This window comes from Zonotrichia albicollis, chromosome 3 (genome assembly GCF_047830755.1).
Source record: "Zonotrichia albicollis isolate bZonAlb1 chromosome 3, bZonAlb1.hap1, whole genome shotgun sequence".
NCBI lineage: Eukaryota > Metazoa > Chordata > Aves > Passeriformes > Passerellidae > Zonotrichia > Zonotrichia albicollis.
The window spans coordinates 98436414-98463510 of NC_133821.1; the positions used below are offsets into that span (position 1 = coordinate 98436414).

General features: G+C 35.0%; 1 protein-coding gene across 1 annotated transcript in view; it reads left to right on the forward strand.

Moving 5' to 3' along the window:
- Positions 1–394: 394 nt before the first annotated feature.
- Positions 395–27097, forward strand: part of MCPH1 (microcephalin 1) — a 130934-nt gene continuing 104231 nt past the window's right edge. Inside the window, exons 1-9 of the mRNA XM_074538180.1 lie at positions 395–557; positions 2620–2711; positions 5094–5212; positions 9839–9923; positions 10454–10574; positions 10863–11003; positions 11924–12019; positions 14253–15251; positions 20530–20642. Coding sequence (XP_074394281.1) covers positions 539–557; positions 2620–2711; positions 5094–5212; positions 9839–9923; positions 10454–10574; positions 10863–11003; positions 11924–12019; positions 14253–15251; positions 20530–20642 — 1785 coding nt within the window. The 5' untranslated portion in view covers positions 395–538. The remainder of the gene's footprint in view (positions 558–2619; positions 2712–5093; positions 5213–9838; positions 9924–10453; positions 10575–10862; positions 11004–11923; positions 12020–14252; positions 15252–20529; positions 20643–27097) is intronic.

Below are 27097 nucleotides of genomic sequence, written 5' to 3' on the forward strand. Positions count from 1 at the left end.
ACAACTCCCTGAAAGGTAGCTGAAGCCACCTAAGGATCAGACTCTTGTCCCAGGAACTAGTGACAGGATGAGAGGACATAATTTTAAGCTGTAGCAGGGACAGTTTAGGCCGGATATTAGGACGACTTTTTTAACGGGAAAGGTGATTCGATATTGGAATGGGCTGGCTGCCCAGAGAAGTGGTGGAGTCACTGTCCCTGGAGATGTTTACAGAAAGACTGAATGTGGAACTCAGTGTACAGAGTAGTGTTGGGTCATAGGCTGGACTCGATGATCTCAGAAGTATTTTCCAACCTAATTACTTGTGTGACACTGTTTCTAGCACCCTGCGGCTGTGCCAAGCCTTCCCCAGCGCCGGAAAAGGCCGGAGCTGGGCCGAGCACACCCCATTTCCGACCAGGCTCGCGGACCCGCGGCCGCGCCGCGCCCCGCAGCTGCACGGCCGCGGCAGGGCCCTGGTGCGCAGGCGCCGCGGGGCCATGCGCGGGGGCGGGTTTGAACCGTGGCGGGCGCTGCGAGCTGCCGGGTTGTGCTGCCAATGGAGCCCGCACTGAAAGGTACCGGCTCGGCCGCCCTGCGGTGGCTTCTCCCGGCGCGGGCTCCGCGCTGCCCCTGCCCCGTTTCTCCTTGCGGCCCTTGGCGCGGCGCTCCCCGGCAGGGCGGGTGGCGGGCGGCTGTGGAGGCCCCGCGGGCGGCTCTGACCCGCCGCGAACCCGCCCGATCCCGGCGGTGGGGCCTGGGGGTCGGCCCGGTGGGAGCGGGCTGTGCCCGGGCGCAGGCACGGCCGCCTCCCTCCGCTCGGGTGGCACTGCAGGGTGCTCCCCGTGGGGCGCTGACCCCGACACCTCTGTCCTTCCTGCACCGGTCAGTCGTGGCTTTCTTCTGCATATCAAAACTTCTGCCTCGCTAAGTTGCCCTCTCATGGCTATTTTCCTCTGCGATCACCTCCTTCTCTGAGAACTTCTAAGGCTGACATTTACGAGAACCGATCTCTACTCAGAGATCTTTTAGTTCAAAAAAGCACTTCCTCGTTTTCCTTTTCACCCACTGTACAAAACCTGCAAAAAGCTTTGCCGTTTGCTGAAATCTATTTGATTAGCTAAAACTGACTAATTATTATGTATGTAAAATGCACCTTTGATTCTATTGCAAAGGCATGGAGTTTTGAAGTAGCATCCCTTTAAGTTCCTAGTTAGTTCCAGACCTTTACTGAAATGTTCTGATGTGTTTTTTCAGGAGAATTTTAGCTATGAAAGTCCTGAAATATTTGATATAAGTGGAAGATACTATCTTTTCAAATTCAAGTGCTTTTTTTTCCACAACTGAACTATCAAGGAAAAAAGCAACTCTGGCAGAATCTGCCCCAGTCTGGTAGTAGAATGAACACAGTTAAAAGCACATTGGAGTAGACTTGTCTTAAATTCCCATTTATATCTGAATTCATAGTACAGATAATAAGATTTTTCCCAGTGCTTTGCATAAGGAAGTGCTTTGTTTCACATTTCTCTTGTATTTCAAAAATATTTCTAGTAATTGTAAAAGTACTTAAATCTTTATAAGAGTACTCCTATTGTTATGAATAATTGGAGCATTATTCTGGTTTTCATGTAGAAAGAAGACAGATGAGACTACATAATAATTAATCAGAAGGATATGCTTAATTATCTCAGTAGCTAAGATAATTAAGCAATATTTGCTAAGGATGACCCTTACAAAATTAAACTCTTGGTTTTATTCCTGAGTTCTTAGACTTGTCTGGCCTTTGCCTGAAGTTGTTTTTGGTGAACTGCCATTTCTCCAGTTTTTGGAATTTTCCTGATTTGCCATTCAATATGGGAAAGTGGCATGGCCAGTGGAACTGTAGGTCACTTTGGTGCCTCTCCTATGTAAAATTAATGAAGGGATTGTTATGAGTTTTTTTTGTTTATCCCTACTTTTCAGTGCTTCTGTCTTCGGTTGGTTGCTTGAAGATATTCTCAAGCAAGGCTGACCTGATTCCTTGAAGAGTTTATTAATCTGCTTAATGAAGCAAGCTAATTATATCTTAATATCTCAAGTTGCATATGGCAACTGATAAGAGATTTTATTAGCCTCTGTTTTCTTTCAATATAAATAAATATTCAATATAAATAAAATCTTTCAATATAAATAAAATGAAAATTGAAGTCAATTGGAAACTGTTAAGCAATATTTCTGCAACATTTTCTGGGAGTTTGGGCAAGGAGTAATTCTATTATGGTTTTCTATTTGTTCTAGAAGTTGTGTTGTATCAACTGGTTTTCAAATTTTTAACTCATCTGAAGATTAAAAGTGATTCAATAATGGTAAGAGTGAGCAGTCATGTAAAGATAATGTGTTGCTTGTTAAGCTGGTAGTGTTTTAAATAGATGAAGTAGAAAGTTAGCTAATGTCAGACTTCTAAGTTATTTTCATTACAATTAATTTAGGGGACATAAATACACTAAAAAAAGTTTTGCAGCTGAAGTCTGACGCTCAGTTTACTAAAAGCTGTATTTGCAACTGAATGCAGTATGTATAAAATAAACTTTTATTGGAAGGAGGCAGTTTAACAAGTTTTACCATACTTCATTAGTTGTTGTTTTCTGTCTTCTGATCCAGGTGTTTCTGCCTTTGTAGAAGTCTGGTCATCTAACAGAACAGAAAATTACTCAAAAACCTTCGAACAGCAGCTTCTTGATATGGGAGCAAAAGTAAGAGGACTATTTCGAAATAAATGGAATAGGAAAGATCTTAATTATAAATTAGGTTGCTTGTTCTACTTGTCACATATATTTCTTTTTAGTATGAGTTTCTAAAGGGGAAGAAGGCAGAAAATCAGAGACCTGAGAATAGACCAGTGTGCTGTAATATTCGTGCTACTGACAGATGGGAAGTACATTTAAAGCCTTTCTACATCTACAGACCTATTTGCATATTAATGTGATATCGTGCTTCTTGTGGGAAGTATTTGGCTTGCCACAGACTGTGGGCAAAGCAAATCTGTCTTGAAAACCTGTGGTTTACAAGCATGTATCTTACTTTGTTTTGTTTTCGTCAACTTGTAAAAAGATGCTCTGTTGTTAGTACAAAGTTTCCTAACCCAAGTACCATGACATTTTATTCTTCCATTCACTCTCCCCAAAATTGTATCAGTTCCAGAAAGTGCTAGTAAAAATACATCTTAAGAGTTTCAGTATATGTCTCAATGATTTTTTTCGGTACCAGATATAGTTGACTTGTAGGTGCAAAACATGTTTAATTGCCAGCTGTAACATTTCAACCAGAGACCAAAGTCAAACTGGCATCTTCCCTTCTAGCACATTGTCATTGGTTAATGGAGATTTTTATAGCCTAGATTTTTATTCTAAAAAAATACTTGTGTGGACTCCCAGTGCTCTTTAAAATGGGCATGTGTGGTTGTCTTTTACTGTAATTTAGGAAATCTTGCTGCTCTCCCCAAATCCTCTCTTTCTGTATGAAGTGAGCTGAGTGAGTGTGACAAAACAGGGTGACTGGTTTTGTTACTAAAGTAAACACAACTCTTAAATAAATAACTCGAGTAAAACAAATATTTCTGTGTTGTACTGTCAGACGTGTGTAATTCTGTTCTTATGATGTAAGACTTTTTTTCTCACAGAAAATATGGCAGAAGCAAAAGGCTTCAAAATTCTTCAAATGTGTCAAAACAACCAAATATGGTGCAGGCAGATGATACAGATGAGCCTATTTAGTATATCCTTATGACTGGATAGGGATGGCCATGCCCCTTCCCTATTCCAGGCACTTCCCTGTTCTTGGCTGAGCACATGGTACTTAGCTGACTTGGTTCACTGTGTCAGGAAATTAAATTCTAAATTAGTTTTTGCTAGATTGTTGATTCTGACATCTCAAAGTTCAGCTGAGCAGCAGAAGATGCACAGTGTAACCGGAGGAGGTGGGAAAGGTGAGAGGGAGGTGTAAGGTGGTGCTCCTCCGTAATTTGGAGGCAAAGCTACATCAAGCATCCTTAGGACATGTGAGCAGATACTGGCAGAAGTGAGTAAGCAATTGCATGTAGAGTAATAATTTATCAGGAGTATATTTATTTAATGAATTTAATTTATTTTATTTATTTAAAATATATTATAATTTATAATTAGTCTCTTACAGATAAGAATAATTTATATATTTATCTATAAGAGACTAATGGATCATTTTATACCTAGATACTGAAATATCATGGGATTTTGTCTTCTAAGTCATAATCAGCTTGTCACCAGCAATGTTTGGAAAACCTAAATAGTTTTCTTAAAGCTAAATACACACCCAGCATGTTGTAGGCAAAGTATAATGATGCAACTGAGGGCACAACAGAAAGTTATGGAGCTATTTCTATTTGGCTGGGGAGATGCTGCAGTAAAAAAAGAGTCCTATTGATGTAACTGCATCAACAATCACAACTGATCAAGCAGTTCTGTGTGGGGTGCCTGGTCTCCACAATAAAAGCCTTGTTTGTGAAAAATGGAGTATCTAGAACTGAAAGCATCACTTGCCAATGGAGGCTGATAATTGAAAATTTGATCATCTGTGCTGACTTTTAATTTTCTGTATTTCTCATTTTTAAAGCATTTCCATATAAGTTTTGTTTATAAACAGCCTTGCCCTCAAAACTAAGTGATTTAGTTTAAAAAGTGAGGTTAGCTTTTAGTCTGAGTTCTTTTGCCTAAAAGATGTTTTGTTATTTCTTTGGGTAGTGGCATCTGCTTTCTACCCTGGCTGTTGCATGAGAAATTATATTGCACTATATAAATTAAAATGTTGCAAAGTTAGTGATACATCTAGAGTAGGGAGCTGAAAATGGTAACCTAGAGGAGACTGAAAACAAAGGGCTATTCCATCCCTGTAGCCTGCATTAGCTTGCCTAATGAGACTGGCGTTTTGATTGCTTGAGGCTTCTTGTGAAGTTGGGTAAGATCAAAAGGGTCCTTAACATAATGTTTAGAATAAATTTTTATGCTAGTGTTGTATACACTAAAAATGGGCTACACTAGCTGATTTCATTAGCATTTTCCAATTATCAGACTTTAATATGAGCTCTCTGTGTATTTCTGCAGGTTTCAAAAACTTTGAACAAGCATGTCACCCATGTAGTCTTCAAAGATGGACGTTTGACTACATGGAAGAAAGCACAGAACATGGGTGTAAAAATAGTTTCTGTACTCTGGGTGGAAAAGTGAGTACTTGTGGTTATAATGAATGTGGCCTATTTCAGAGATAATATTTTAATAATAATAATTTTCTAGTATTTTTAAATTGAAAAAATTAAATACAGTAACTGTTTTATTAATGTACTTGAAATAAATGTGATAAATCTGTGAGTAAATGAAAACTTTTCTGTGACATTATTCCTATTATAAAGCATGTGACTTACACAAAAAGGTAAAATGTAAACTCTGAAAAAATAAATGTGGTGAGCTAGTTTCATAGTACATTTGTTTACAGTTCTACTCCTGTGCTCTCAGATGGCATGTATAGACAGCAAAGGCCATACTTACATTACAATTCTTCCATTTTCTTATGTAAAAGCACATTTCATCAAGGGCATTGTATTGTTTCTGTAGTTAAATCCTGTAAACAGAATAAATCCTAGCAAGAAAGAAAAAGATCCATATGTATTCTGGTTTTTAAGATATTTGGCAAGTTCAGAACAAAACTTCATGAAAAGTCTCTTCTACCATATGGAAAAAGTTCAATTTATTTTTTAAAAAATTGAAGAAAAATTTCATCTATGCAACGAGTCCTTTGGCATTTGCTAAGTGCAAATATTTTGGGCGCTTTTTTTTTTTTTTTTTTTTTTTTTAAGAGGAGCACAAATCTATGCCCTACAGACACCTAAATATAGGCCAGTACAGCCTGGAAACTTGTGATGCGAGTCCCTAGCCAAAAAGTAAATTCATGCAAATCTGCAGACACAGGGGTTTTCTTTTTTTTTTTAAGTATGTCAGATGTAGAAGTTACAGTCATACAATCCAGCCAGCTTTAACACCAAAGAAGGAATACCTCAAGTTCTTGAAAATGAGGGTGATGCAAAATTTTATTTATGTGAAAATGTCTTTCAGGGATCTGGTGCTATTTGAATATGTGACAGTGATGATGATTTCAATACTGTTGTAAAATTGAATATACTCTTCATGTGGCTAAGTGTATAAATACAGATTTTGAAATCTTAGTCACATGAACTATAGATTATTGATGATTTGGATGTGCTGTAGTAAAAAGGATCTCATAAAAATCCAGATGAGTACCACCAGCAATGGAAGAATGAGAGTGCCTTACAGGGGAGAGTCTAGGACATGCCATACAGAAATATTCTCTCTGTGATAGCAGTTCCACCAAAAAATTCTCCTCTGCACTGCTGGAAGGCATTGAGTGGATGAACACTGTAGAAAGCTGAGGCATAGAAAGAGCTGGATATGTGATACTGTAGGGGACATCATGGAGTTTTGAAATCCAGGGGTAAAAGCCTCAAGGAACTTTAACTTTTGCTGGATGACAGCAACAAAGGAAGACAAGAGAAAGCATCTACAGGGAAAACTTAGGTTGTTTGGTAGGAAAGAGAAGGCTAGCATCTTCCTGGTATCTTTTAAGTATTCCTGTTATAATTGTCTGACCAAAGCAAGACTTAGGGACGTGACTTAGAAGATGAAGTTTGTTGGAACTTGGGGAGTCATCTAAAATACATGTATTTTATTTCAGAGGACGACTCAAGCTGTGAATTATCATTGAACTTCTCTGTAATCTTTTTCTTCTGCTCTTTAGTTTAAAGTAAATGCCGAAGGGTACAGAAGAACATACATTAGATTGGTGTATGCTGTAACCAGAATACATGAGAATGTCATATCCTTGAGGAAAATATAGGTCAAGAGCATTGAAACTTGTATGAGAGATAGTTATGAATATTCCTGCTGTTCATGGGGTTATTCAAATGAGGCATAGGCAGTACAAAATTAAAATGAGTCTGTGCTAGTATGCATACAAATTTTCAGTTTTTGTAATTAGAGAACCAGAGTGCCTGACTACATTACATGTCTAGTACATCCATGTCTCAGACACTGGTAGGCAGAAGATAGAAGATAGTTTATTGAACCCTGGAACAATGTAAATAGGAAGGACTGAGTAATATGTACCCATAAAATTATGGTCCTGTGTGAATGGAAACTTAGTTTAAATCTGATAATTTATGTAGGCAAATCATGCAGAGTTTCTATGAGTTGAAGTTTTAGCATTGCTAAAAAAGCTGGTTTGATTAACTAACTGCTTCATTCAGTAACAAGTGGAACATTCTCACAATGGTCAGAAAAACTGTGAAATGTTATCTCAGCAAGGTAATAGTATGTATCATCTTTCTGGTGTAGACTGGGGGTTGGTGACTCCTGTAGGAGTGCAGTGCAAAACCAAATATGTTAGTTATTGCTTGGTATTAATTGGTTTGTGGATTGCTGTTCAAACTATATCAAAGAACCTTTTCATAAGTATGTCTACAGTATAAGTATTCATACTGGAACACCAAACCCAGGAAATTCTATGACAATGCTTAAATTTTAAAAGGAGTACCACTTAAAATGGAAAAAAATCTGTTAAGAAGCTAAGACTGAAGGGAATAAAATTCTTGCTGGTGTCAAAAAGGCTGTTTAAAGCAGTCTTCTTAAGCATATCAAAAAGATGATCGTTGCATTTTGATACGTGCAGTAGACGTTTTCATAGCATTGTTACCTCAGCAGTAGTCAAAAATCAAATTAAGTAGAACATAAAACTTCATATTGTGGAATGACAACATTTTATCATAGTTATATTTGGAATGTTGCCAGAGGATGGCAATGAGCTTGACTGAAGTTATAAAATAGTTGTCTCTTCAATCACATCTTGTAAAAAAAGAACGCTTCAGTATGGAAAAGGAGTGAGGATGGGAGACTACTGTGAACACAAACGTTTATGTAGAGAGGCTGAATGGGAAATGAATCTATTTCCTTTCCAGTAGAAAAGTTGGAAAGCATTACATCAATACATGTGAAGATAGAATCAGAAAAAACAGTAAATTATGAGTTTCAATAACACCAGGTTAAGCTGTAGAACTCCTTGTTGCAAAATCATAGTGAGCAAAGATTTACACGGGGTAAAAAAATTACTGAAGCAATTAAACATTTCATTTTATCAAAACCCAAGTATTGCCTCTTACCCTCTGACAACCAGAAATCTGTGGAACTCAGTAAACTGGGAATGTTTGGCTTCGTTTTTATGTTCTTACATGGTCTTGGGTATCTTGATATTGGAGGACCCTGCAGGGTGCTGCAGTTTGTGATATTTAATCTGGATGCTACTTTTTTGATGTTGGAGCTCTGAAAATACCAGACAAGGAATTTCCTGATTCTTCCTCTTTGTGGGAAATACTCTCACACGTAACAGCTGGTGAACCCCTACTTCCAGCCTTTTAAACTTGTCCCACCCCAGTGTTACCTTCCCCTGAGCACTGCTTGAGCCTCTCAGACGAATATACCCAATGAGCTGAAAAGTGCTGTAATACTTTGTTTCTCCATAAAAGCCTGAAACATTTGAAGGGTTTGTGCAGTATTTAGTGATCATTGCCTTGTTGAATTCTTACTGGATTTCTAATGCTCTTTCCAATGTTTTGCCTCAAACTTTTATTGGAAGCTTCTGTTCTATAACATGAGCATCTATTTGAGCCTAAACTGTATGCAGTTCTACAGTTTAGGAAGTAATTTGAGAAGACAACTCTTTAAGATGAAAATTAAAAATCTGAAAAATTTATAACTGCTGAGTAAAGTTATTTTAAATTTTAAAACTATTGTTTGCTTTTGCTTTTTTTTCTTCTAAGAATGATAGATGTGTCTAACTTTAAAAACAGCAAACAAAAGTCATGGACTTGTTGTCATGTAAAAAAATTCAAAGTGTAATGCAAAATGGGTGACAGCTTTCGGATCACTGCGAAAAAGATTTTTATTACTTCTTTAACACAAATGCTTAACTGAGCAGTCTAAAAAGAAATCAAAACCCAGGAACAAAACCCCATATAAAATGGAATAGCTACAATCTGCCCAAATTAGGCACACTTAATACTTCCACATCAAAAGCATGATTGTGAAGCTCTACCTGTGTTTTCTTAGGTGGATAACTCATCCCACAAATAAGTTATATAAAACATTTACATTCAGATTTGTCTGCAAAGTAAAAGATTCATAGATTTAATACTAAAATTTTCTTCTGTTTTGTTTCTCTGAATCAATGAAATCTCTGAATTAATGTAATTTTTCATGTAGTCTGCATCTCTGCTGATTATTATCCAGAATTTAATAACAGTCACTGAAGTCCAGCTGATGAATCTCTCTCTTTGATGCTCCTGAGAACTGTAAATTCAGTGAGTTTGACAAATACTTGCCGTGGTTCGTCTCTCTCGTCCGTTCTAAGGCGAGTAAGGATGAGCCGTAACTGTACAGGTTCACACCGTGTGGCGCTTCCATCGCTAGGTGTCACCAGAGCCACGCGAGCGGCTGCTGCCAGCACAGGCCTGCAGCTTGGAAAGGTGTGGAAAATAACATCCGTGGGAATCTTGCCCTTCCAGAACAGCAATTTGGAGGGCATCATTGGCACAAAAATTTGGATCGCATGTTTGGCAGGGGAAGAGGTAACATTACAGTACTTACGTTAAAGTTAGATGCTTAGAAAGGGTTGGTGTTTTGTTATTGCAGGGCTCAGACAACTCTTCTTGCAATAAAGGTTCTCATTCTTCAAACAAAACCAAGAGAATAAAAACCCACCAAACCTTCTCTAATTTGCTGTACAGGTGTCGAGAAACTGGAGCCCATGTTGATGAATCCCTATTTCCTGCAGTAGACACTAATGAAGGATTTCTGCTACCAATCAAAAAAGTATGTGTTTTTTAAATGGGCCTAGAATAAAAAACTTTAAATTTTGAACTTGACTTTTTGACCTCAAGCATTTGAAATATTTTCAGAGCATTCTGTAAACTCTACCTGTCCATCTCAGTAAGAGTTTAAAGACAGTCTATTGCTGTGATCATGTGAAGAAAGTATAAATCAAGTTTTTATATTGGTAATTAAAAATATTAAGATCTAAATTCAAATTATATAACACTGACTAAGCAAAAAACCACAACTACTACGTGGCTTATGTTTTACAGAGTTGCAACAAATATTTTTTAAAACTACCTTTAAATCTTTAGTGCAAGCAAAAAAAAAGTCTATTACCTTCTTTCTTATTTAATATTAAAGTTTCCTTTGCAAAATGCTAATTTCTGTGATTATCTGTCGCTCTCAGGGAGGTGATAAGCAGCATAAATACCAATAATAAATACTGTGACAAAGTGGTAGGCAAAATAGGGGGTGTCATTATTTTGGCAGTTTTGTACATATACTTAAGAGTTTTGTCTGTCTTGTAGCACAAATGTATGCAGCCAAAAGACTATGTTGAAAAAACTCCAGAAAATAATAAAAAGCTTCAAAAAAGACTGAACCAAATGGCTAAAGAGTTAGCTCTACAAAAGACTGCAGTTAATACTGGTAAGAATATTTTTTACTAAGATGTGAAATTTTTTTAAAGCACTTGTTGGGGTTTTGGTGTTTGTTGGTTGGGGTTTTTGTGAGCTTTTTGCATCTTACCATGAGAAATTAAGTTGATGTCATTTTGACTGAGTTCTTTGCAGTTCTGTTGTGTTAAGGTATCTGTAATGACCTTGGTCTAAGAAAACGTTTTTTTGCGTTTTTTTTTTTTTTTTTTAAGAAAGAAACTTCATCTCAGGCTGTTACAGCATTCAAATATTAATATATAAATACAATTTCTTTGTGCAGATGCAGATGTACCAGTTTTATTATTTGAAGACAATGGTTCACTTATATACAGCCCTGTTAATAAGATAAAAGACCAATGCTATGAAATGGAAAGAAGAATAAAGGATATGAAGGAAAAAAGAGAGAATCTTTCTCCTACCGGTAAGAAGCTGAATTTTACTTAGTTATGAGTATGCACAAATGGCTGCTGGTTTTATTGCTGACTTTTTCATGCACCAGTGCTCTCTCACTTTTAGAATTTTTTTCTTGATTGCATGTTTGGAACACAGTGGTTGCAAAATAATTTTTTGATCACTAGGCTGCTCAGGAGGACTAATGTTTATGCTAGACTTTCTAGCCATGTCAATTGATATTGTCACCACTTACTTAAACTTGACAGTGAAACTCTAAATCTTATTTCCTTATCGCCCATATCAACAGTTTAAAAAGGACTCCAGAACTGATGAGATATCTGTCCAGGTACTGAGGAACAGAACTTAAAAAATAAATAAATGTGAATAACCTAATTAAATAAATCTAGTCAATTTTAAAATGGATATTCTAATGAATTTTATCTAGATTGTAGTTTGCAGATTTTTTAGTGTTTGCATTGCCTTACTGAGAAAATACTTAGATCTAAGTCAGTAGGTTTTGCCAATTACTATAAAAATGTTGAATGTAGAACATCTTTTGGTGGGGCAGCATCTGCAGTATTTGAAGTTTTAAGATGTGCATGTCACCTATACTGTCAATTTCTAATTTCAAAAACAATTGTGAAAGAAACAGTAATACAAATGAATGAAAAATTAAATCTCAGTTTATTTTAGTGAGGCTTGTATTTATTTTCTCTCCAAATTTTAAGGTAAACCTTCAAACATTAAAAACATTTCTACTATATTAAGATGTGATTGCCAATTGCAAGACTTCACAGATTCTTTAGTAAAATCCCTCAACAGGCTTTAGAAATATCAGTAATAATTTCTAAATAGTTTTACATGATTCTTTAGATTCAGAAAAATGTGCTGCTGAGTTACTTAGAAAAAATTCTTACAAATATCTAATAGTTTTTTTTTTACTCCTAGCTTCACAAATGACTCAAACACTTCCAAGTACTTCACCAGGAGACTGCCCACTTTCTACTTGCATCTTAACTAATTCAGAAGATGAGCTGCTACCTGGTAACTAACACTACTTAATATATTTACAGAAATTAAAAATAATACATGGCCTTTATATCTTACTTGGGAAATATGGTATACTGAAATGAGAACTGCATCCATTTTCTCAATCTTTTATATTTAAAGCTGAATTATCTTAGTTTTTCCTTACTAAAGAAAGTATGTTGTACTAAGAAGTCAAGAAAAATAGAGCATGAGGATACCACTAGGTAAATGCTCTGCCTTACAGCTGTATTGCTTGCCTCACTTCCTCCTCTCTACTCATACCATTCCCTATTAATATCTTTCTGTCCTACATGGTATCAATCTTCTCTGCTCTTAACAGTGATCATATATAGAACACAGAGTGCTGACCAAAGAGTGTGGTGTGGGAAGCTTAAAAGAGATCTGAATGAGGATAAGACCTTAAAGAACTGAAATGTCTTCCAAATTTTCAGTTGAAAAGCATGAATTTGAAAGCTAGCCTAATGTGTTTTTCAGATTAAGTGATCAAGTTTGAAGAAATAACACAAGTAAAAATACATCAGCTTTTTTAAGGTTTTATGGTTTAAGATGGATTAAAATAATTTGTTAGTAAGGTAAGAACCTCATAAAATTATTCTCGTCAATTAGGGATTTGTTCCTGTGTTTTGGTGTATTAGCAGGGAGGAGATTGTTATGTCTGTTGAGCTACATCAGTGAATATCTTAATAGTATTGATTATGTATGCAGTAGGTTTGTGCTTCAGACCTCATGTCATCTCTCAGTCACAGGGACAAAGAGCTCAAGTCAGATGCTGGCCTTGACCTCAGTAGAAAAGTGAGGAGAAGGGAGTCTTTAGAATTTGTAATAAGGGCCACTAGAGCAGTTTGCCTGCTCTCCATTCTCCCTCAACAGTAAGCTATTCCACGTGCTATTTTGAGGTGTTTTATTTTATTGACATGAGCCAGGAGTTCTGTCATGTTGGCTGACCTAAGAACACTGTGGGTGTCTTGCAGCCTACGACAGCTTGTTATGTCTTCATGCAATATTAGTGAGAAGCGATAGTTGAATACTGGAAGTAGCATAGCTCTGCCAGCAAACTCATTTACTTTGGTAGATTAGTTGTGTGCTGATGAGGTAGAACATTGTAATTTGAGAGCTTTCCTTGCATATATCCCTTCAGCTTTGCAACTGCACAATGTGTTTTACATTAGGACCACCAATTCCCATGACAGCATTCAGTGCAGCTTCCATCTCCAGTGCTCCGTGACAGTGTCCCCTATCTTTGTGTCTAAGAGATATATGAGATTGGTTAATAAAGGTTTAGAAAGTTCAAGAAGCCAGGTTAATTTGAGGATTGAAGCTGACTTTGTCAGTTATCAGTATGAGATACTGATCATACCATGTGAAATTTATGTCTGTGTTTTATTTTTCTTAATACAGTTAGCTACACTATATGTTTAAAAATATTATCTATATCTAGTAAGCAAATAACATCAAGAACTTAAAGAATGAGTATTCTGTGATGTTGCACTAAACAGCTACTTTAGCAAAAGCTTCTATTGCAATCATCTTGTAGAACAACAGGATTTTAAAAAATGTATGTTGAGATTAATAGTACATTAACTTGTTTTGGAGGAATTTATTGTGAAGAGTTATGAACAGATTCTGTGTAACACCTAACACAAATTAATTTCATAAGAATAGCTACAAGAAATAAGTCAATCCATGTTCTTATTATGTTTAATACATGGTTTTAATGTATGCGACACGATAGTATAGTGTTATATTTAAATCCATCTTACCTGCAAAATCTTCAAGGTAGTACTAATGCTGTGGCAGAAAAATTATTATTGAGTTTCCACTGTTATTAAAGCTAACTTTATCAGCATATAATCTTGCTTTCTCTACAAATGCAAGAGGAATAACGAGTTGCTCTGTTGCCTTGTTTCAAGAAAGCTGAATGGGACTTGTGGGTGCTTATGACCAGGTTAGGGGATACAATAACTAGAACTGTAGGTTTTTGTCAGCATAGAATGTGCTTTGTTTCTAGTCCATTTTCTGTTCAGTTTTTGTTGAATACAAAATTATACAATTTTGAAAATTTATACATTTTTTTTTGAATACAATTATATGTTTTGCCATATAATATCCAGAGAAGTGGTTAATCTTTTTTTTTCCAGTTCAGGAATTCCATATATATTTCACTAAGAAATTGATACTCTCTCTGTTTTGTTCAATACATTTATATTGCCACTTTTTTGTTTTACAGAGGAACAAGTGGAAGACTGCTTGAACTCCAGTTGTGATTATCTTTGGAGAACTGAGCCGCTAAAGAGACCGAGAACAGAGGCAGCAGAACATGCCTGTGATACTTGGACTGATATTCATGTTTCCATGAGCACATCAGTGAACTCTCCATCACATGGCAATGAGGAGAAGAGATTAACACCAAAACAACGTACCAGAAGTTTAAGAAAGAGCCAGATTATACAGCCTACTTTGGATGACAGATTGGATTTAGGAGAAAAACATTTAAATTTTCCAAAGAAAAATCAAAATAACAAGAGCAAGACTACTTCAATTGCAAATGAAAGTTCTCTTCTTGAGGGCTTTGGTCATATTACTCCTTCCAAAACAGTAGTCCAGTTAAATACTGTTCTTGCTTTGACTGACAGTCTCTCTAATTTGCCTATGAATAGCGGAGACTTAAATGAATGTTCACTGAATAAAAGCTTCCCTGCTGACAGAAATGATTCTGTTCTTGAAGACAAGAAGAGAAAGAAACTACAAGCATTACCAAGTTTGAAGCTTGCTACCTCAGAACTGGGTGCATCAGACTCTATGGGGTTCTTGCAAGAAATTACTACTTATAGCAAGTCTTATTGCACTGAAGAGGCTTCATATGAAGACTTCTTTTCATCATGTAATTCAAATGAAAATAAAGTTCAGATACAAGTACCAAAGGAATCACGGAATCCTGAAGTTTGTTGCAAAGACTCTTCTACAAGCATGGACCTACATGATGTGAGTTTCTGTGAGCCACATAACACTACTAAGATAAATAGGAAGATGTCTATTTCAGTAAATGATTTTCCAGTAAAGCGAAAAATCAAATCAGCTAAACATCCAGGAAGCATACCATTAAATATATCAGGTGGTGAAAAAGATGACTCTGGAGACGCTCTAGATGCTGATGATGTGAACAAGCTGCCACAGCATGCTCATGAAAAATCCTACAACAGTATAAATGACTGTGCTCACACTGCTGGTAAGTTAATACATAGAGCTGGAAAATCAAAAGACATCATACTGCATTAGATATACTAATGCAACTAAATTGCAAAATGAACTGCCATTTCAAAAGGAAAAATACTTCAGAAACACACCAAAAGAAGAAAATACTGTGGTACTGACTTAGTAATTAAGTCAAATAAATGAATGCTTAGAATCCGAAAGAACGCCTATTTGTTTTCCCATACTTTACAAACACAAAGTCATAGAAGATAAGGAAACTGCTCACTATACATAAAAAAAGTAATGTCGAGCCTTGTTTCTCTCAGTCTCCTAACCTTCTTTTGCTATTCAAAATCTGTTTAAGAAACCATGGTCTCATCATAGGTTCCCTTGTTCAAATTATTTTTATTTCACAAGTGAAAATTGTTACCAAAATTGCAGTTAGGATCATAAAATTTCTAGTGGAAAAAAAATTTAAGTTAGCAATGTGTAACTTGTGCGATAAAATATGACCTGCAAGAATTTCAATGTAAGCATCTTTTTCAACCATTCCTTTTTTATATGGAACTGATCTTAATTTTTAATTATCACTTTAAGAGCATTTTTTATATTGAAGCATTTTCGAGTTGGTTTAGCATTAAGTATTTTTATGTAAATGATTCTAAAATATTAAATCTCAGGAATTTCTCTGAAAGGTGCTCCTAACTTACATTGGAATAATTTTCAGATTTTTATATTTTCAGCTTTGTCAAACTTTACATGGAGTTGAATATTTGTAGCTGTAATTGTGTATTTTAGTAATTTATCTTCCCTAAAAAATTCTGTAGTAGTGCATCAATTAATTATATAAAACTAATTATTAACTTAAAGGGGCTCAACAAAATTGCTATCAGACTTATGAAATCCAATGGGAATGTTGAACCATGGTTGTGCCTATACATGTGAGTAATAAGCAGCTGAACTGTGAGCTGCCATTTTGAGTTCATTACACCTGTATTTTAATATATGGAGTGCATAATTTCTGACACAGTTTAAAAAAACAGTGGATGCAGTGGATGTCATACAGGTATAAATGCACAGCCATAAAGGACAACCTTCTACTCCAAGTGATAGATGAGCCATGAAGTAGAGGTTCCATGTTGGATCTTGTTCTCCCCAAGAAGGAGGTGCTGGTGAGAAATGTGGAGCTCAAGGACAGCCTAGGCTGCAGTGACCATGAAATGTTGGAGTTCAAGATCTTGGGGCAGCAAGGAGGGCATACAGCAAGCTTACTACTGACATGTTGAACCTGATGAAATGGATTTCCCTGATTTCACCAAAGTATATTATTTCTGTAGATTTACAAAGTGTAGGCAAGTAGAACCTCAAGTTTGACAGCTTGAATGAACTCACTTAAAAATGGAAGGAATCAATAATGTAAGAGAAGTTGTGTTTTCCCGAATAATGCAAGTTTCGTGGTAGAAAATTAAAATCTTGTATTACACTTACTCCTGTGATTCTCTATGATGAAATAATTGATTTTTATTAATTATGGGTTAAGCATTTCATTTTTTAATTAAATGTAAGTTGTTTCTTGTCCCTATTATTAAATAAATTGCAAATTGGGGTTTTTCTCTGTATACTGTACATTATTTGAAAGCTGGTAAGTCCAGTATATTTTTAAAAACTAATGAATTGTCTTCATCATATATATATGGTTACAAGTAATCAAATAGCCATATAAAATGTTATATCTGTTTTAAATATCTAACATTTTTCTTGCCCAATTTTTGTTGTGATTTTATGTCAGTGGCACTTTTACTCAGTACTTCTAATGACAAGCTGATTCGATAGACTTTCTTTCCATAGGCTATATAGAACATTTCATTTTAAAGTAGAATATGCAGGCTAATCTGAAACCAGATTTTCAAGGCCTAATACTTATGTGGTAGCAACCTTCGGTTTCCTTTGTAGGGCACATTCAAGGCTGCCCTGTTCTGCTGAAATAAATTCTGCTACTTATGTTCATCTTACTTATCTACAGGTCATGTGACTCTTCATCTGTAAGCTACAACAATAAATAACAATGCACAGGGAATGTGAGAGTATACTCTCTTAAGCTTTCATCATGCTAAAATCATTTAGAAATTTGAACTCAGACCTAGCATTACTTCCAGTCTTAAAAATAAACGTAAGGTTTATCTGAGTGAATTTTATATATTTATGCTAATGTGGAAGGCAAATATTATCTTAATTGGCAAAAAGACTTAAACTAAGACCCATTGTACTGTAGTTAATGTAGTTCAGTGTTAAGTTGGAAAATCTAGAATGTCATTCTGTTATTTGGTGCAAGAAATTGTGTTTAATTTAGTAGATTATTGAGTTTTACCTGAAGTTCTAGGTGTTAAGGGTCTTAATGCTGGTAAAATAATGGTTATGTCTTTAAAAGAAAATGAAAACTTCCTTAGGTTTGATGTGCCTTTTGGTTTTTTTCAGCTTTGGAAGAAGATAGGCTCACTAAAAATATTTTGTAATGTCCTCTATTGAGATTCTGTTATGGCCTATTAGAAAACAAATGAGGCATAAAGAAGAAAACCGTTTCTTCCTTGATTCCTGGTTTTATTTATCATCCCAAAAAGTTCAATTATAACTAATTATTAAAACAAAAGAGGACAAGTATTTCTGAGTAGAGGAACAGGTTGAGAATTATTTTGATGTAGTCAAATTTGCCAAAGCCTGACGGCACTTGTCCTAGAGCAGATCACAAATTACATACAATTTTTATAAACCATTAACAGGCTCTCCGTGAGGATCTGGGAGGGCACATACATTTTCAGAAAACTTGAAGAAATTATGTTCTGTAAAATAAAAATTTGTTTGGTAATGCTTCAGTAATATCTATATGCTATAATATAATAACACAACATATTAAATATTCTGTGCATGTGTACCTGAAGGATTATTAATGATGACAAATTTGGATTTAATTCCTTCATGTTGGGATAAGTGCTTCTTTGGATAAGTACAAAGCAGTAGATACCACATACCTTGAATGACACTTCAGAACAATACCTTTAAAGTATTGTACAATAGGAAAAGATTTTATCAGATAGACATGGTTTATTTGAGCAGAACTAGCTCATTTTGCCTAATCACTGCTTTTCAATTCAATGGAAGTATCAAATGGAATTTTGAAGATTCTAATTGGTTCAAAAATTCTCATAGGTGTTTAAATTACCATGAATGAGTAGAATCTTAAATTGCAAAGCAAAATCTCTCTAATTTGTGATAATGCTTCAGAGGGCTCAGTTGTTCATTTTGGTACCAATCATTGAGCAGTGTTTTGGAAGAGGATTTAAGGGATCTAATGGACTGCAGTGGCAGGAGTTACTTGCATATTTGAACTTAGTTTAGGGAGAACTAACACTGGATGCAATTGCTTCAAAAACTTCTGTCAGCTTTAAAGTCCTCTAGGAAAAGGTTCTAAAGATGAAAACTCATTATTTATGCCTGACTGCTTTAAAAATAATCAGGAAAACCCAGAAAATAGTGAAGTTTGAGACCTATAGGATGGAAAAGCTGGAAAATCCTTGAGAAGTGCTGCTAGACAGGAATAAAATAGCAAAGAATAGGCCTTATTAATGTAATGCCTAAGATCCATGAGCTGATAATCAGAGATAAGGGACATTATCCTCTCTTCTTACTTTCCTGTAAATATGAGGAACCCACAGGAGTCAACACGAACTGGAAAGAAGTCCAACTGTACAGCTTTTAATACTTTAAGCCTATGTGGGACCAGTGCTGTGGGGCATGAGCATTCAGGCCAAGAGTAGTAAAAAGATTATTAGAATATTACACTACTGTTCACTGTTAGCCCCCAACCCAAGCTAGCCTTCAAAAAAACCCAAAAAAAACCTGAAATAACCTAATTGAAATTAACAGAGACTATGTTGGTAAAGCAGTGGAATACATGATCTCCTTACATCCTATGCAGTCATGTAATTAGTTTGGGTCTTTTTTCAAGATTTGAAATGCATGTTTAAAAGTTCTGGTCTTTATAGAAAAATATTTTTTTTCTTTATTGTGTGGCAAGATGTTTTCTCCTCTTCTACTTGCCATCAGTCTTCCTCAGATTGAAAACAGTTGGTCTCAGTACAATACTAAATTAAATTAACATAGCTATTAGTTATTTCTTTATTACATGACACTATATACCTAAATACTGAATTTAAATCAACAATTGTACCTGAAAACCAGGTTTACATTTATTACACAAAAATTACCACAATAAATTTTGACTAGTTAAAAGATTATAATTTTAAAGAGAGTAATCATAATGAATTGTAATCGGGTGTTTTGTCACCTCAAGGATTAAGTGTTTAAGTAGCTGTCAGAGAAAAACAAATGATTCTTAGTTATATATGCATACTAGACAGGGATAGTACCCTTCAGTATTTTCCAAAACTAATAAAAAAACTTAGCTGGCAGGAGCTGAATTTAGGCCACTTTAATCACTAATTAAACTTTCTTTAACTGATCTCATCCATTTTTTTGAAATGAAAAATGAACAAATGTTCTAAATTAGACTTTATTGTGTGACATTTGGGAAAAATGCTCTCTAAATTTAGAGTAATTAAAGCTTAATTGTTTAAAAGATAGATCAATTTTTTTCATCTTAGGAAGGCAAGCTATTTTCTCAAATGATTCAGAAGTTTATTATTTAGTTCTTAAGAAAGTCATCCTAACAGAGTTGAAGAATTCATAAAATACATAATGAAAAATACTGGATTTTGACGGAGTGCATTCTTATGGATGGTTCCTTTTCATATATAATAGGTTTGATATGCCTTTATGGGCACAGAATCCTTGCCTGCCAACAGCTTGCTAGATTTGCAGGCAAAGTGTGAGAACAAGTTTCAGACCTTCATGTCGTTTTAGATAAACAAAATGTGTACCAAAAGTATTGTGTCAATAAGAAAAAGAAAATCTAGCCACTGAAGCTTCATACCCAAATATCTCTATGCAGAGAAATTGCACATTTTATAATAAATAGCAATTTAGCAGATTCTCTACTTGTAGTTAATATTTAGTTTTCAAAATATAGGAAATTTGGAGCTTTACAACTGGTTTATTTATAAGAACAGGTACTCAAATATGAAATCAGATGGTTGAGTGTCGTTCCTTTTCCCTAACTGAAATCCAGTGAAAAAAACTGGTACAAAATATTAAGTATCTTAAGGGTGCATAGTGCTGTGCTATGATAAAATAATAGGTTGCAGTCTCATTTCACAAGATTGCATTTTTCATTTTAAGTTTCTAAATCTGGTTTCTAGGTGGTGAAGATGAAGTTTCAGAGTGTCACGTTACTGATACCTCTTGCAAAACGTTTAATGAGCAGAAGAATAAGCACACTGGGGGCTTAAAAAAAGCTGGAAGACTCCAAAAGGTCAGTTTAACTGACATTTGCTTTGTTAGGCACTGTCATGGAGCATCATTGAGTGTCTTTGTATGTACAAAAATTAAAATAAATTCTCTTTGCAGTATCAATTTTAAAACTTCCCTGAATCTCACTTTTCTTGAAATATTATGCTAATGCTCTTGGTTTATAATTATAAAACTGAGCTCTCTGATAACTTGTAGTGGCTGAGTTCATGCTAAGCTGACATCATAAATGAGATTGGTAAGCCAGTTCAAACTGAAAAAAGCTGAAAACCCACTAAAGTTACCTGAAAAGATGCCTGTCCCTTTTGGAGGAATTACTAAATGCAGCAGGTTTTTAAAATTTGTTTTATACTGGATCATTACCAGTGGATGTTTTTGCAGAATAAAGATTTATGCAGGATTTTCTTTCAGGTTCTGGTAAATTTCTTAATTTAGTATTTGAGCTCAGTTTGGCTATAAAAAAGGGAGAAAGGATTGAGTCAGTACTGAAATTTTTTTAGTGTTTTTCCTTTGTAAAATCTTTTAAGTAAATATAAAACTGATCAGGAAAATAGATACTAGTTCTTTTAATCAGTAAGTAGCAAGTCACATTTGAAATGAGTGCTGAGTTCTTTTGAAAATGGGAAGTCCTAAAGCACTTAGAATGTCTGCTGTTGTTAACTATAGGAAATTAGTTGTTTCATTGGTAGATACAGGTGGAATTTCAAAGAGACTGATACAGATTTTGAAACTTTTTTATGCAAAGGTTTTGTGCAGGTGCAATTGCTAAGTTGTTCAATATGTTTAACATCCTGAAGATTGGATAATAATTTCCATGGACCAGTGATATCTGGATTTAAAAGATTATTTGACTTTTCTGCACCTTACTCCTTTTTACTTTTCTAATATTTATTCCATTTATTTTCCTAAATGTATGATGTGTAAAATTAATAAATAGAAGGTATAAATCCCTCTTGATGCATGTCCTGTAGAAGCATTTAAGATAGTGTACTCTTTAGGCTAAAGTATCTCTCCAGAGTAGTTTAATTTCCTGGCACAGAAAACTGACTAAAGCTGCTGTATGTAAATCCACAAACCACACTCAATGGCTCTTTCTAAGGCTGTTTGCAGAAAGTGTACCTGGACATTTGTCAGGTTTGTTGGTACTGATTCCTTCTCTAGCGAAATTACTCAACAAGAGCATCATACATCAGTGTTAGTTCTGACTCATTTAAGATCCCAACATAACAATTATGTACTGAGGAGAAACAAAATGTGATATGAAATTCTCTTTTATTCTTCCCCTTTTTCAGATCTGACATTTCAATCAGAGGTATCTTTATTGGTTCTACATGGTGTCTGCTTGCAAAGCATGCTCTGTGAGGTGTTTAACAGTAGCAAAGCTAAGTGAGCGCTAGACAAAATTTCTATTCAGTGTTTTGGCTGAAAGTGGCTTCTTTTATCCACCCATTTCAGCTTAGTGATCATACCATTTCACCCAAATGGTATTATCAATATTATCAAATATCAATTAAAATTATATAATTTGGTAATGTTAAAAATATTATCAAATATCAATAAAATAGCAGTACACAGTTTCATTCATATCATGAATGCTTTTTAAAACTTATTTTAAAGGTTTTCATTGTTGTCTTGACTATGCAGGTTCACATGGAGACAATTTTGGGGAAGGACGGGGATTTGACTGGAAAGAGAAAAAAAAAAGAACTTCACAAAAAGGTGCTATGTGATTAACCAGGTGCTATGTCTGGAAATGAGACTGTTGCACTGAAAAGTTTAAATTTTAAGAGAATATTTTTCTAAGCAAAACCAGACTATGTACATTTTTGTAAATAATTATTGCAAAGCCTCTCGTACCAATCAAAATATGTTCTTGGAGCTTCATGAAAGCAACCAAACTTTATACACCATTTTTATTTAATACTTTTTTCCAGTGGCTATGGCTTAAACATTGCAACTTTTTGCTGACTTTTGGCAATGTAAAAGTTAAGTTAGAAAACCTAAGTTAATTTCCTCTGCCTAAAGAAAAAATGGGAGAGAAATGGTGCAAATATTTTTCAAAGTAATATTTTATTGAATCGCACTATTATAAAGAATTTCCTAACACTTATTTAAATCTTAAAAGAAATTCTATGATAAAAATACAACTATAAAAGAAATGCCATTTCCTAGATAGTTACATGTACAAACATTCCCACCAATGTGGCTATGTGACTCTTCAGACAGACCATATTGCTGGGAATCTGTTATGTGTGATCTGTTTAATTCATTACTTTGCTTCCCAAAATAAGAGACAGCTATGTAAATTGCAGCTATCTTTTTTTATAGAAAAAGGGGTTGAAATCTAATGCCTCTTTAAAAATATTTTAGATGCTTGTTGAATGTAGTTCCCAGATAATTAGTGTACTTTAGTTACAGCTCATTCCCTGTGGTGTATGCTTCAATGAACACTACCATATTAATTCATTCAGTACAGTGAATGCATGTCAGTGGGTCTTTGGAGTTCACTATGTAATGGTAAATATTAAAAAAGCCAAGGAAAAATATCTTGTAGGAAACAAAAATATTTAGGTCTAGGTGTTAACATTATTTACTGCTATGGTTCTTTCAATTTTTTATTTGTAGTTTCTTAAATAGAAATCAAGCTATGGGTTTTGTGTTCTCTGCTGTGCTATTGTGGTAGGGTTTTGTTTTCTTCAAAACCTCATGCTGGTTGAGTTTCTTGTATTTTGTTTTATCTGAAGTCAAAACTAAGAATCCCTTTGTTCAGATACTTGTATATCACAATTTTAGGTTAAAGTACTAATAGTTTCTTTATTTATACTCTTTATATAGGCATGCTTATTGAACTGTTAATGTAGGAGATGTCAAATCAAATATATGTAAAATTGTACTGTCAACAAACAAAAGCCATGGAGACAGAACAGTTTATAATGGCAGCTGCATGCATGTTTGGGGAAGATAAGATTTTCAGGAACCTTTAATAGCTTCAGGAAAAAGATTTTTGAGTTTGAAAATGCATCACCACTACCCCAAAACCAGGACTTTTGGTGTGTTCAAAGTCAGTGCATGCAGACAAATTTATAAAATTCACTCTTAGTTTTGAGACAGAGTTGGTAAGGATAAACACTGTCAATTAATGCTTGTGAATGTCAGCAGGTGGCTTCCCTGGTCTAGAAATCTAAGTTGATGATAGTGGATTGCAGGGATAAAATAAACTCTTTATGCATTGTGATGTGTTTCTCAATTATTCCATGAAATTGGATACATAGTTCTTTGTTGCTTTGCATAGGGAGGACAAAATGAAATAACTAAAATTCATCTTAAAGCCAATGATGTATTCAGACAAGTTATTTGCAGTAGTGGTGAACTGTTGAGTGCCCATTTCACAGCTTATTGTCACAAAAAAGTTTATATTTATCACAACACCTGTTGCATGTCACAAATTAAGTATTTTGTATTTTAAAAAGATCAGAGACTAATATTAACCAATTAAATGCCATTTCATTCAAATAAAAATTTATTTTATATTTTTAGAGGGATATGAGAGGTGCTGGATATCTTTTAAGGCATCTAAGAGTCTCACATCAAAAGTCTCAAATCACTAGAAATGCAATTGGAATAAATTGTAAAGTTAAAAAACCTTAAAAGTACTGTTTTCTGAATGAAAAAAAGAAACTCTTTAACCATGTGAGAAAACCAGTTAAGCATCATGAGGGATGATTAAAAACATATTTTTACAAAGAAGACAGTATGGACTTAAGTGAAATTCCTTTGTTTTGTTTTTAAAGAGATTCATCTTGGTTCGTATTTCTGTAGCTCTTGGATTTGGGTGAAGGTACATCAACACTGAATTTTAAAAGATTTTTTGAGAGAAGATTTTTACAAGCAATCTAAGCTCATGCTGTGGAGCAAATAGCATGGAGCAGGCCATTGTTAGATCCTGTTATCACAATCCTTTTAAAAATTACTTTATTCATGGAAAAACAAATGTTAATTTCTGGAAAAATCTGTAACTATAAAACATGAAGCATCTTGCCAGACATTCAGGAAAGTGACTTTATGACCATATTTTATATGGCCTTTCATAGACTTGTCTTAGATAGTATTGGTTTCAGGAACAACATTGTTTTATGTTTTCCTTCCAGTTTTGATTTGCAGTTGCTTTGAATAGGTACATATTTTAAATACTGATGCTTGAAATGTTACTGACTTGAGACAGAAATGAATAGACAGTGAATTAGACCAGGTGGAAGCATGCAAGCTCCATTACAATTAATAAAGAAAAAACTGGAACTACCTACCTTTATGGTTTGGGGAAAATGCTTACTGTTATGGGGGTGGTCAGAGAATAGCACCATGAAGGATGTCTATGAATCCCATAGTTAGGGACAGTCTTAAAAATCCTTCTATATGATTAATCCCATTTTCACTCTAACTCCACAATGCATTTCTGATTCTGGACTTTCTCTAGCTAGTGAATTTGTCCCCCACACTTCTCCCACATCAAGTGGAGGGCTTCCAGGACAGAAGCCATACCCTTGGCATCTGCTGCTGTACCTTACATTTCATGCTTTGGGCCATATCCTAATGTCAACAGCTTTGTTATCTCCTGTAGATGAACCTAATGGGTTGATTTATGACCTTGGGTCCCTAGAAATCATTCCCTTTATGACAGGTTTCATATTAGCTTTTTGGGACCACCTACTGAAGTACTGTGGTCTATTGCTTAATTTTGAAACTGTGTCTTTTAAAATCAGGGCCTTTCTAGGGCAAAAGGCACATGCTCCTTTCAGCTCAAGCTGTTTCCTGTTGTTCCAGGGACACTTGCAGCTGGTGTTCACACTCTTGTATGTGTCGTTGTTTGGAGCACTGGAAATGTGCTGTGACAGTGAAACCTGAGGTGGTTGACTGTAGCTTGTCATCTTAGAAGGCAGGATAGGAAAGATCCAGGAACTGAATTTTTCCAATTTTTGAAATAAAATTGTCACTAAATTTTTGTTTGCTCGACAAATTAACATATTGGTTATTTTTTAGAACCTTCTTCTAAAAGACATGGAGGCTTAAGTCAGTGGAGAGTTTTGAAATTTTTTGTCTTCATAAAATTAAGGAAAAAAACCCATTTCACTGTTTCTTTTTTTTCCCAGAAAGCTGGTAGGCTTGGTGAGTTTTGATTAAGAGACTGTTTATGCAGCTTCACATTAATTCAGAACATCTTTTTTGTTACTAATTTTAGGCAAGTAGGAAATTGATCAAGATCTATCTATAGTGAGTGGTAGATAAGAGTAAGCACCAAGAGGAACATCCTGGAATCTCAAGTTTGAAGTACATTTATGTCACCTCCATCATTTTAAATAAAAGTCTGTAGCACTCTTGGATTTAATGGTGGAAGGAACACTTAGGTGCAAAAAGCAAATGCGGCTTACTGGCTCAGAGCATGAGGGGGTACAATACAGAAATGTTGTGCAAGAAGTCAGACAACAGAGTCTGTGCCTGAAGCATACCTCGTTGCTGAAGATATGTATCTATGCTGTTCTTTTCTGATTTTGATATGCACTGTGTTCACAACCATCAGGCCAGAAAACCACATAATCCACTGGACTGCAGCTGGTTTGGCAGAGAATAACTGTAAAACTGAAACTGTTTTCCCCCTTGGAATCTTGGAATCAGCAACTATCAGGAGGAAAAGCAACTGCTGCTTAGGTCCTCTTTTTTTTTTTTTTTTTTTTTTAATTTAACTTTTGGAGAAATGAACAGCCTACGTAAACCTATTGGTATCGGGCATAACTCTACTGGAAATCCTTTTGTTAATGGGTCTCCTTTCTAAATTATAGTCTTGCACATCTTGAAAATTGTTGAAAATCAATCTGAATGAAAGACTTCCCAAAGTCCTTTTTGTCAGCATTTGATGTTTCCTCATTAAGATTTTTTTTAATAATTTGACAAATTTTCATCCTTTCTCTGGAAATTTCCATTTCCATTCTCCATCCTTTTCTTCATTGAAATTAAACTTTTGATAGATTATTGGTGTGATCTTTCTAGAATTGAATTATGACAAACAAATCTGTGTGGAACAGAAATATAAATATGCAATCAGTCAAACAGGAAAAAATCTTGCAACACATTACATATGCTCTACAAAAATCTTTTGTGTTTCACATATTTCCTTCCTTCAAGATACTAAAAAAAGTCTCTGTGGGCTTCTAAAAAATTATTATTATACCCTTCCTGATATTGCTGTTGCACTTAAAAGCATGAAGTAAGTTTTGTCCACTTGTTTACCATATGGTCTTGAAGGCTGTAAAGCTTTAAGTCAGGTTGTTGATTACCATCAAGTGGGTTACAGTCTTGTCAGCAAAGTATTTACTGAAGTTTAAAATCTTTTATCTTAACACAAAATTAACATAAATCCTGGATTGAGTCTTTTGGCCTGCAAACATCTTCACCTCAAATCCCACT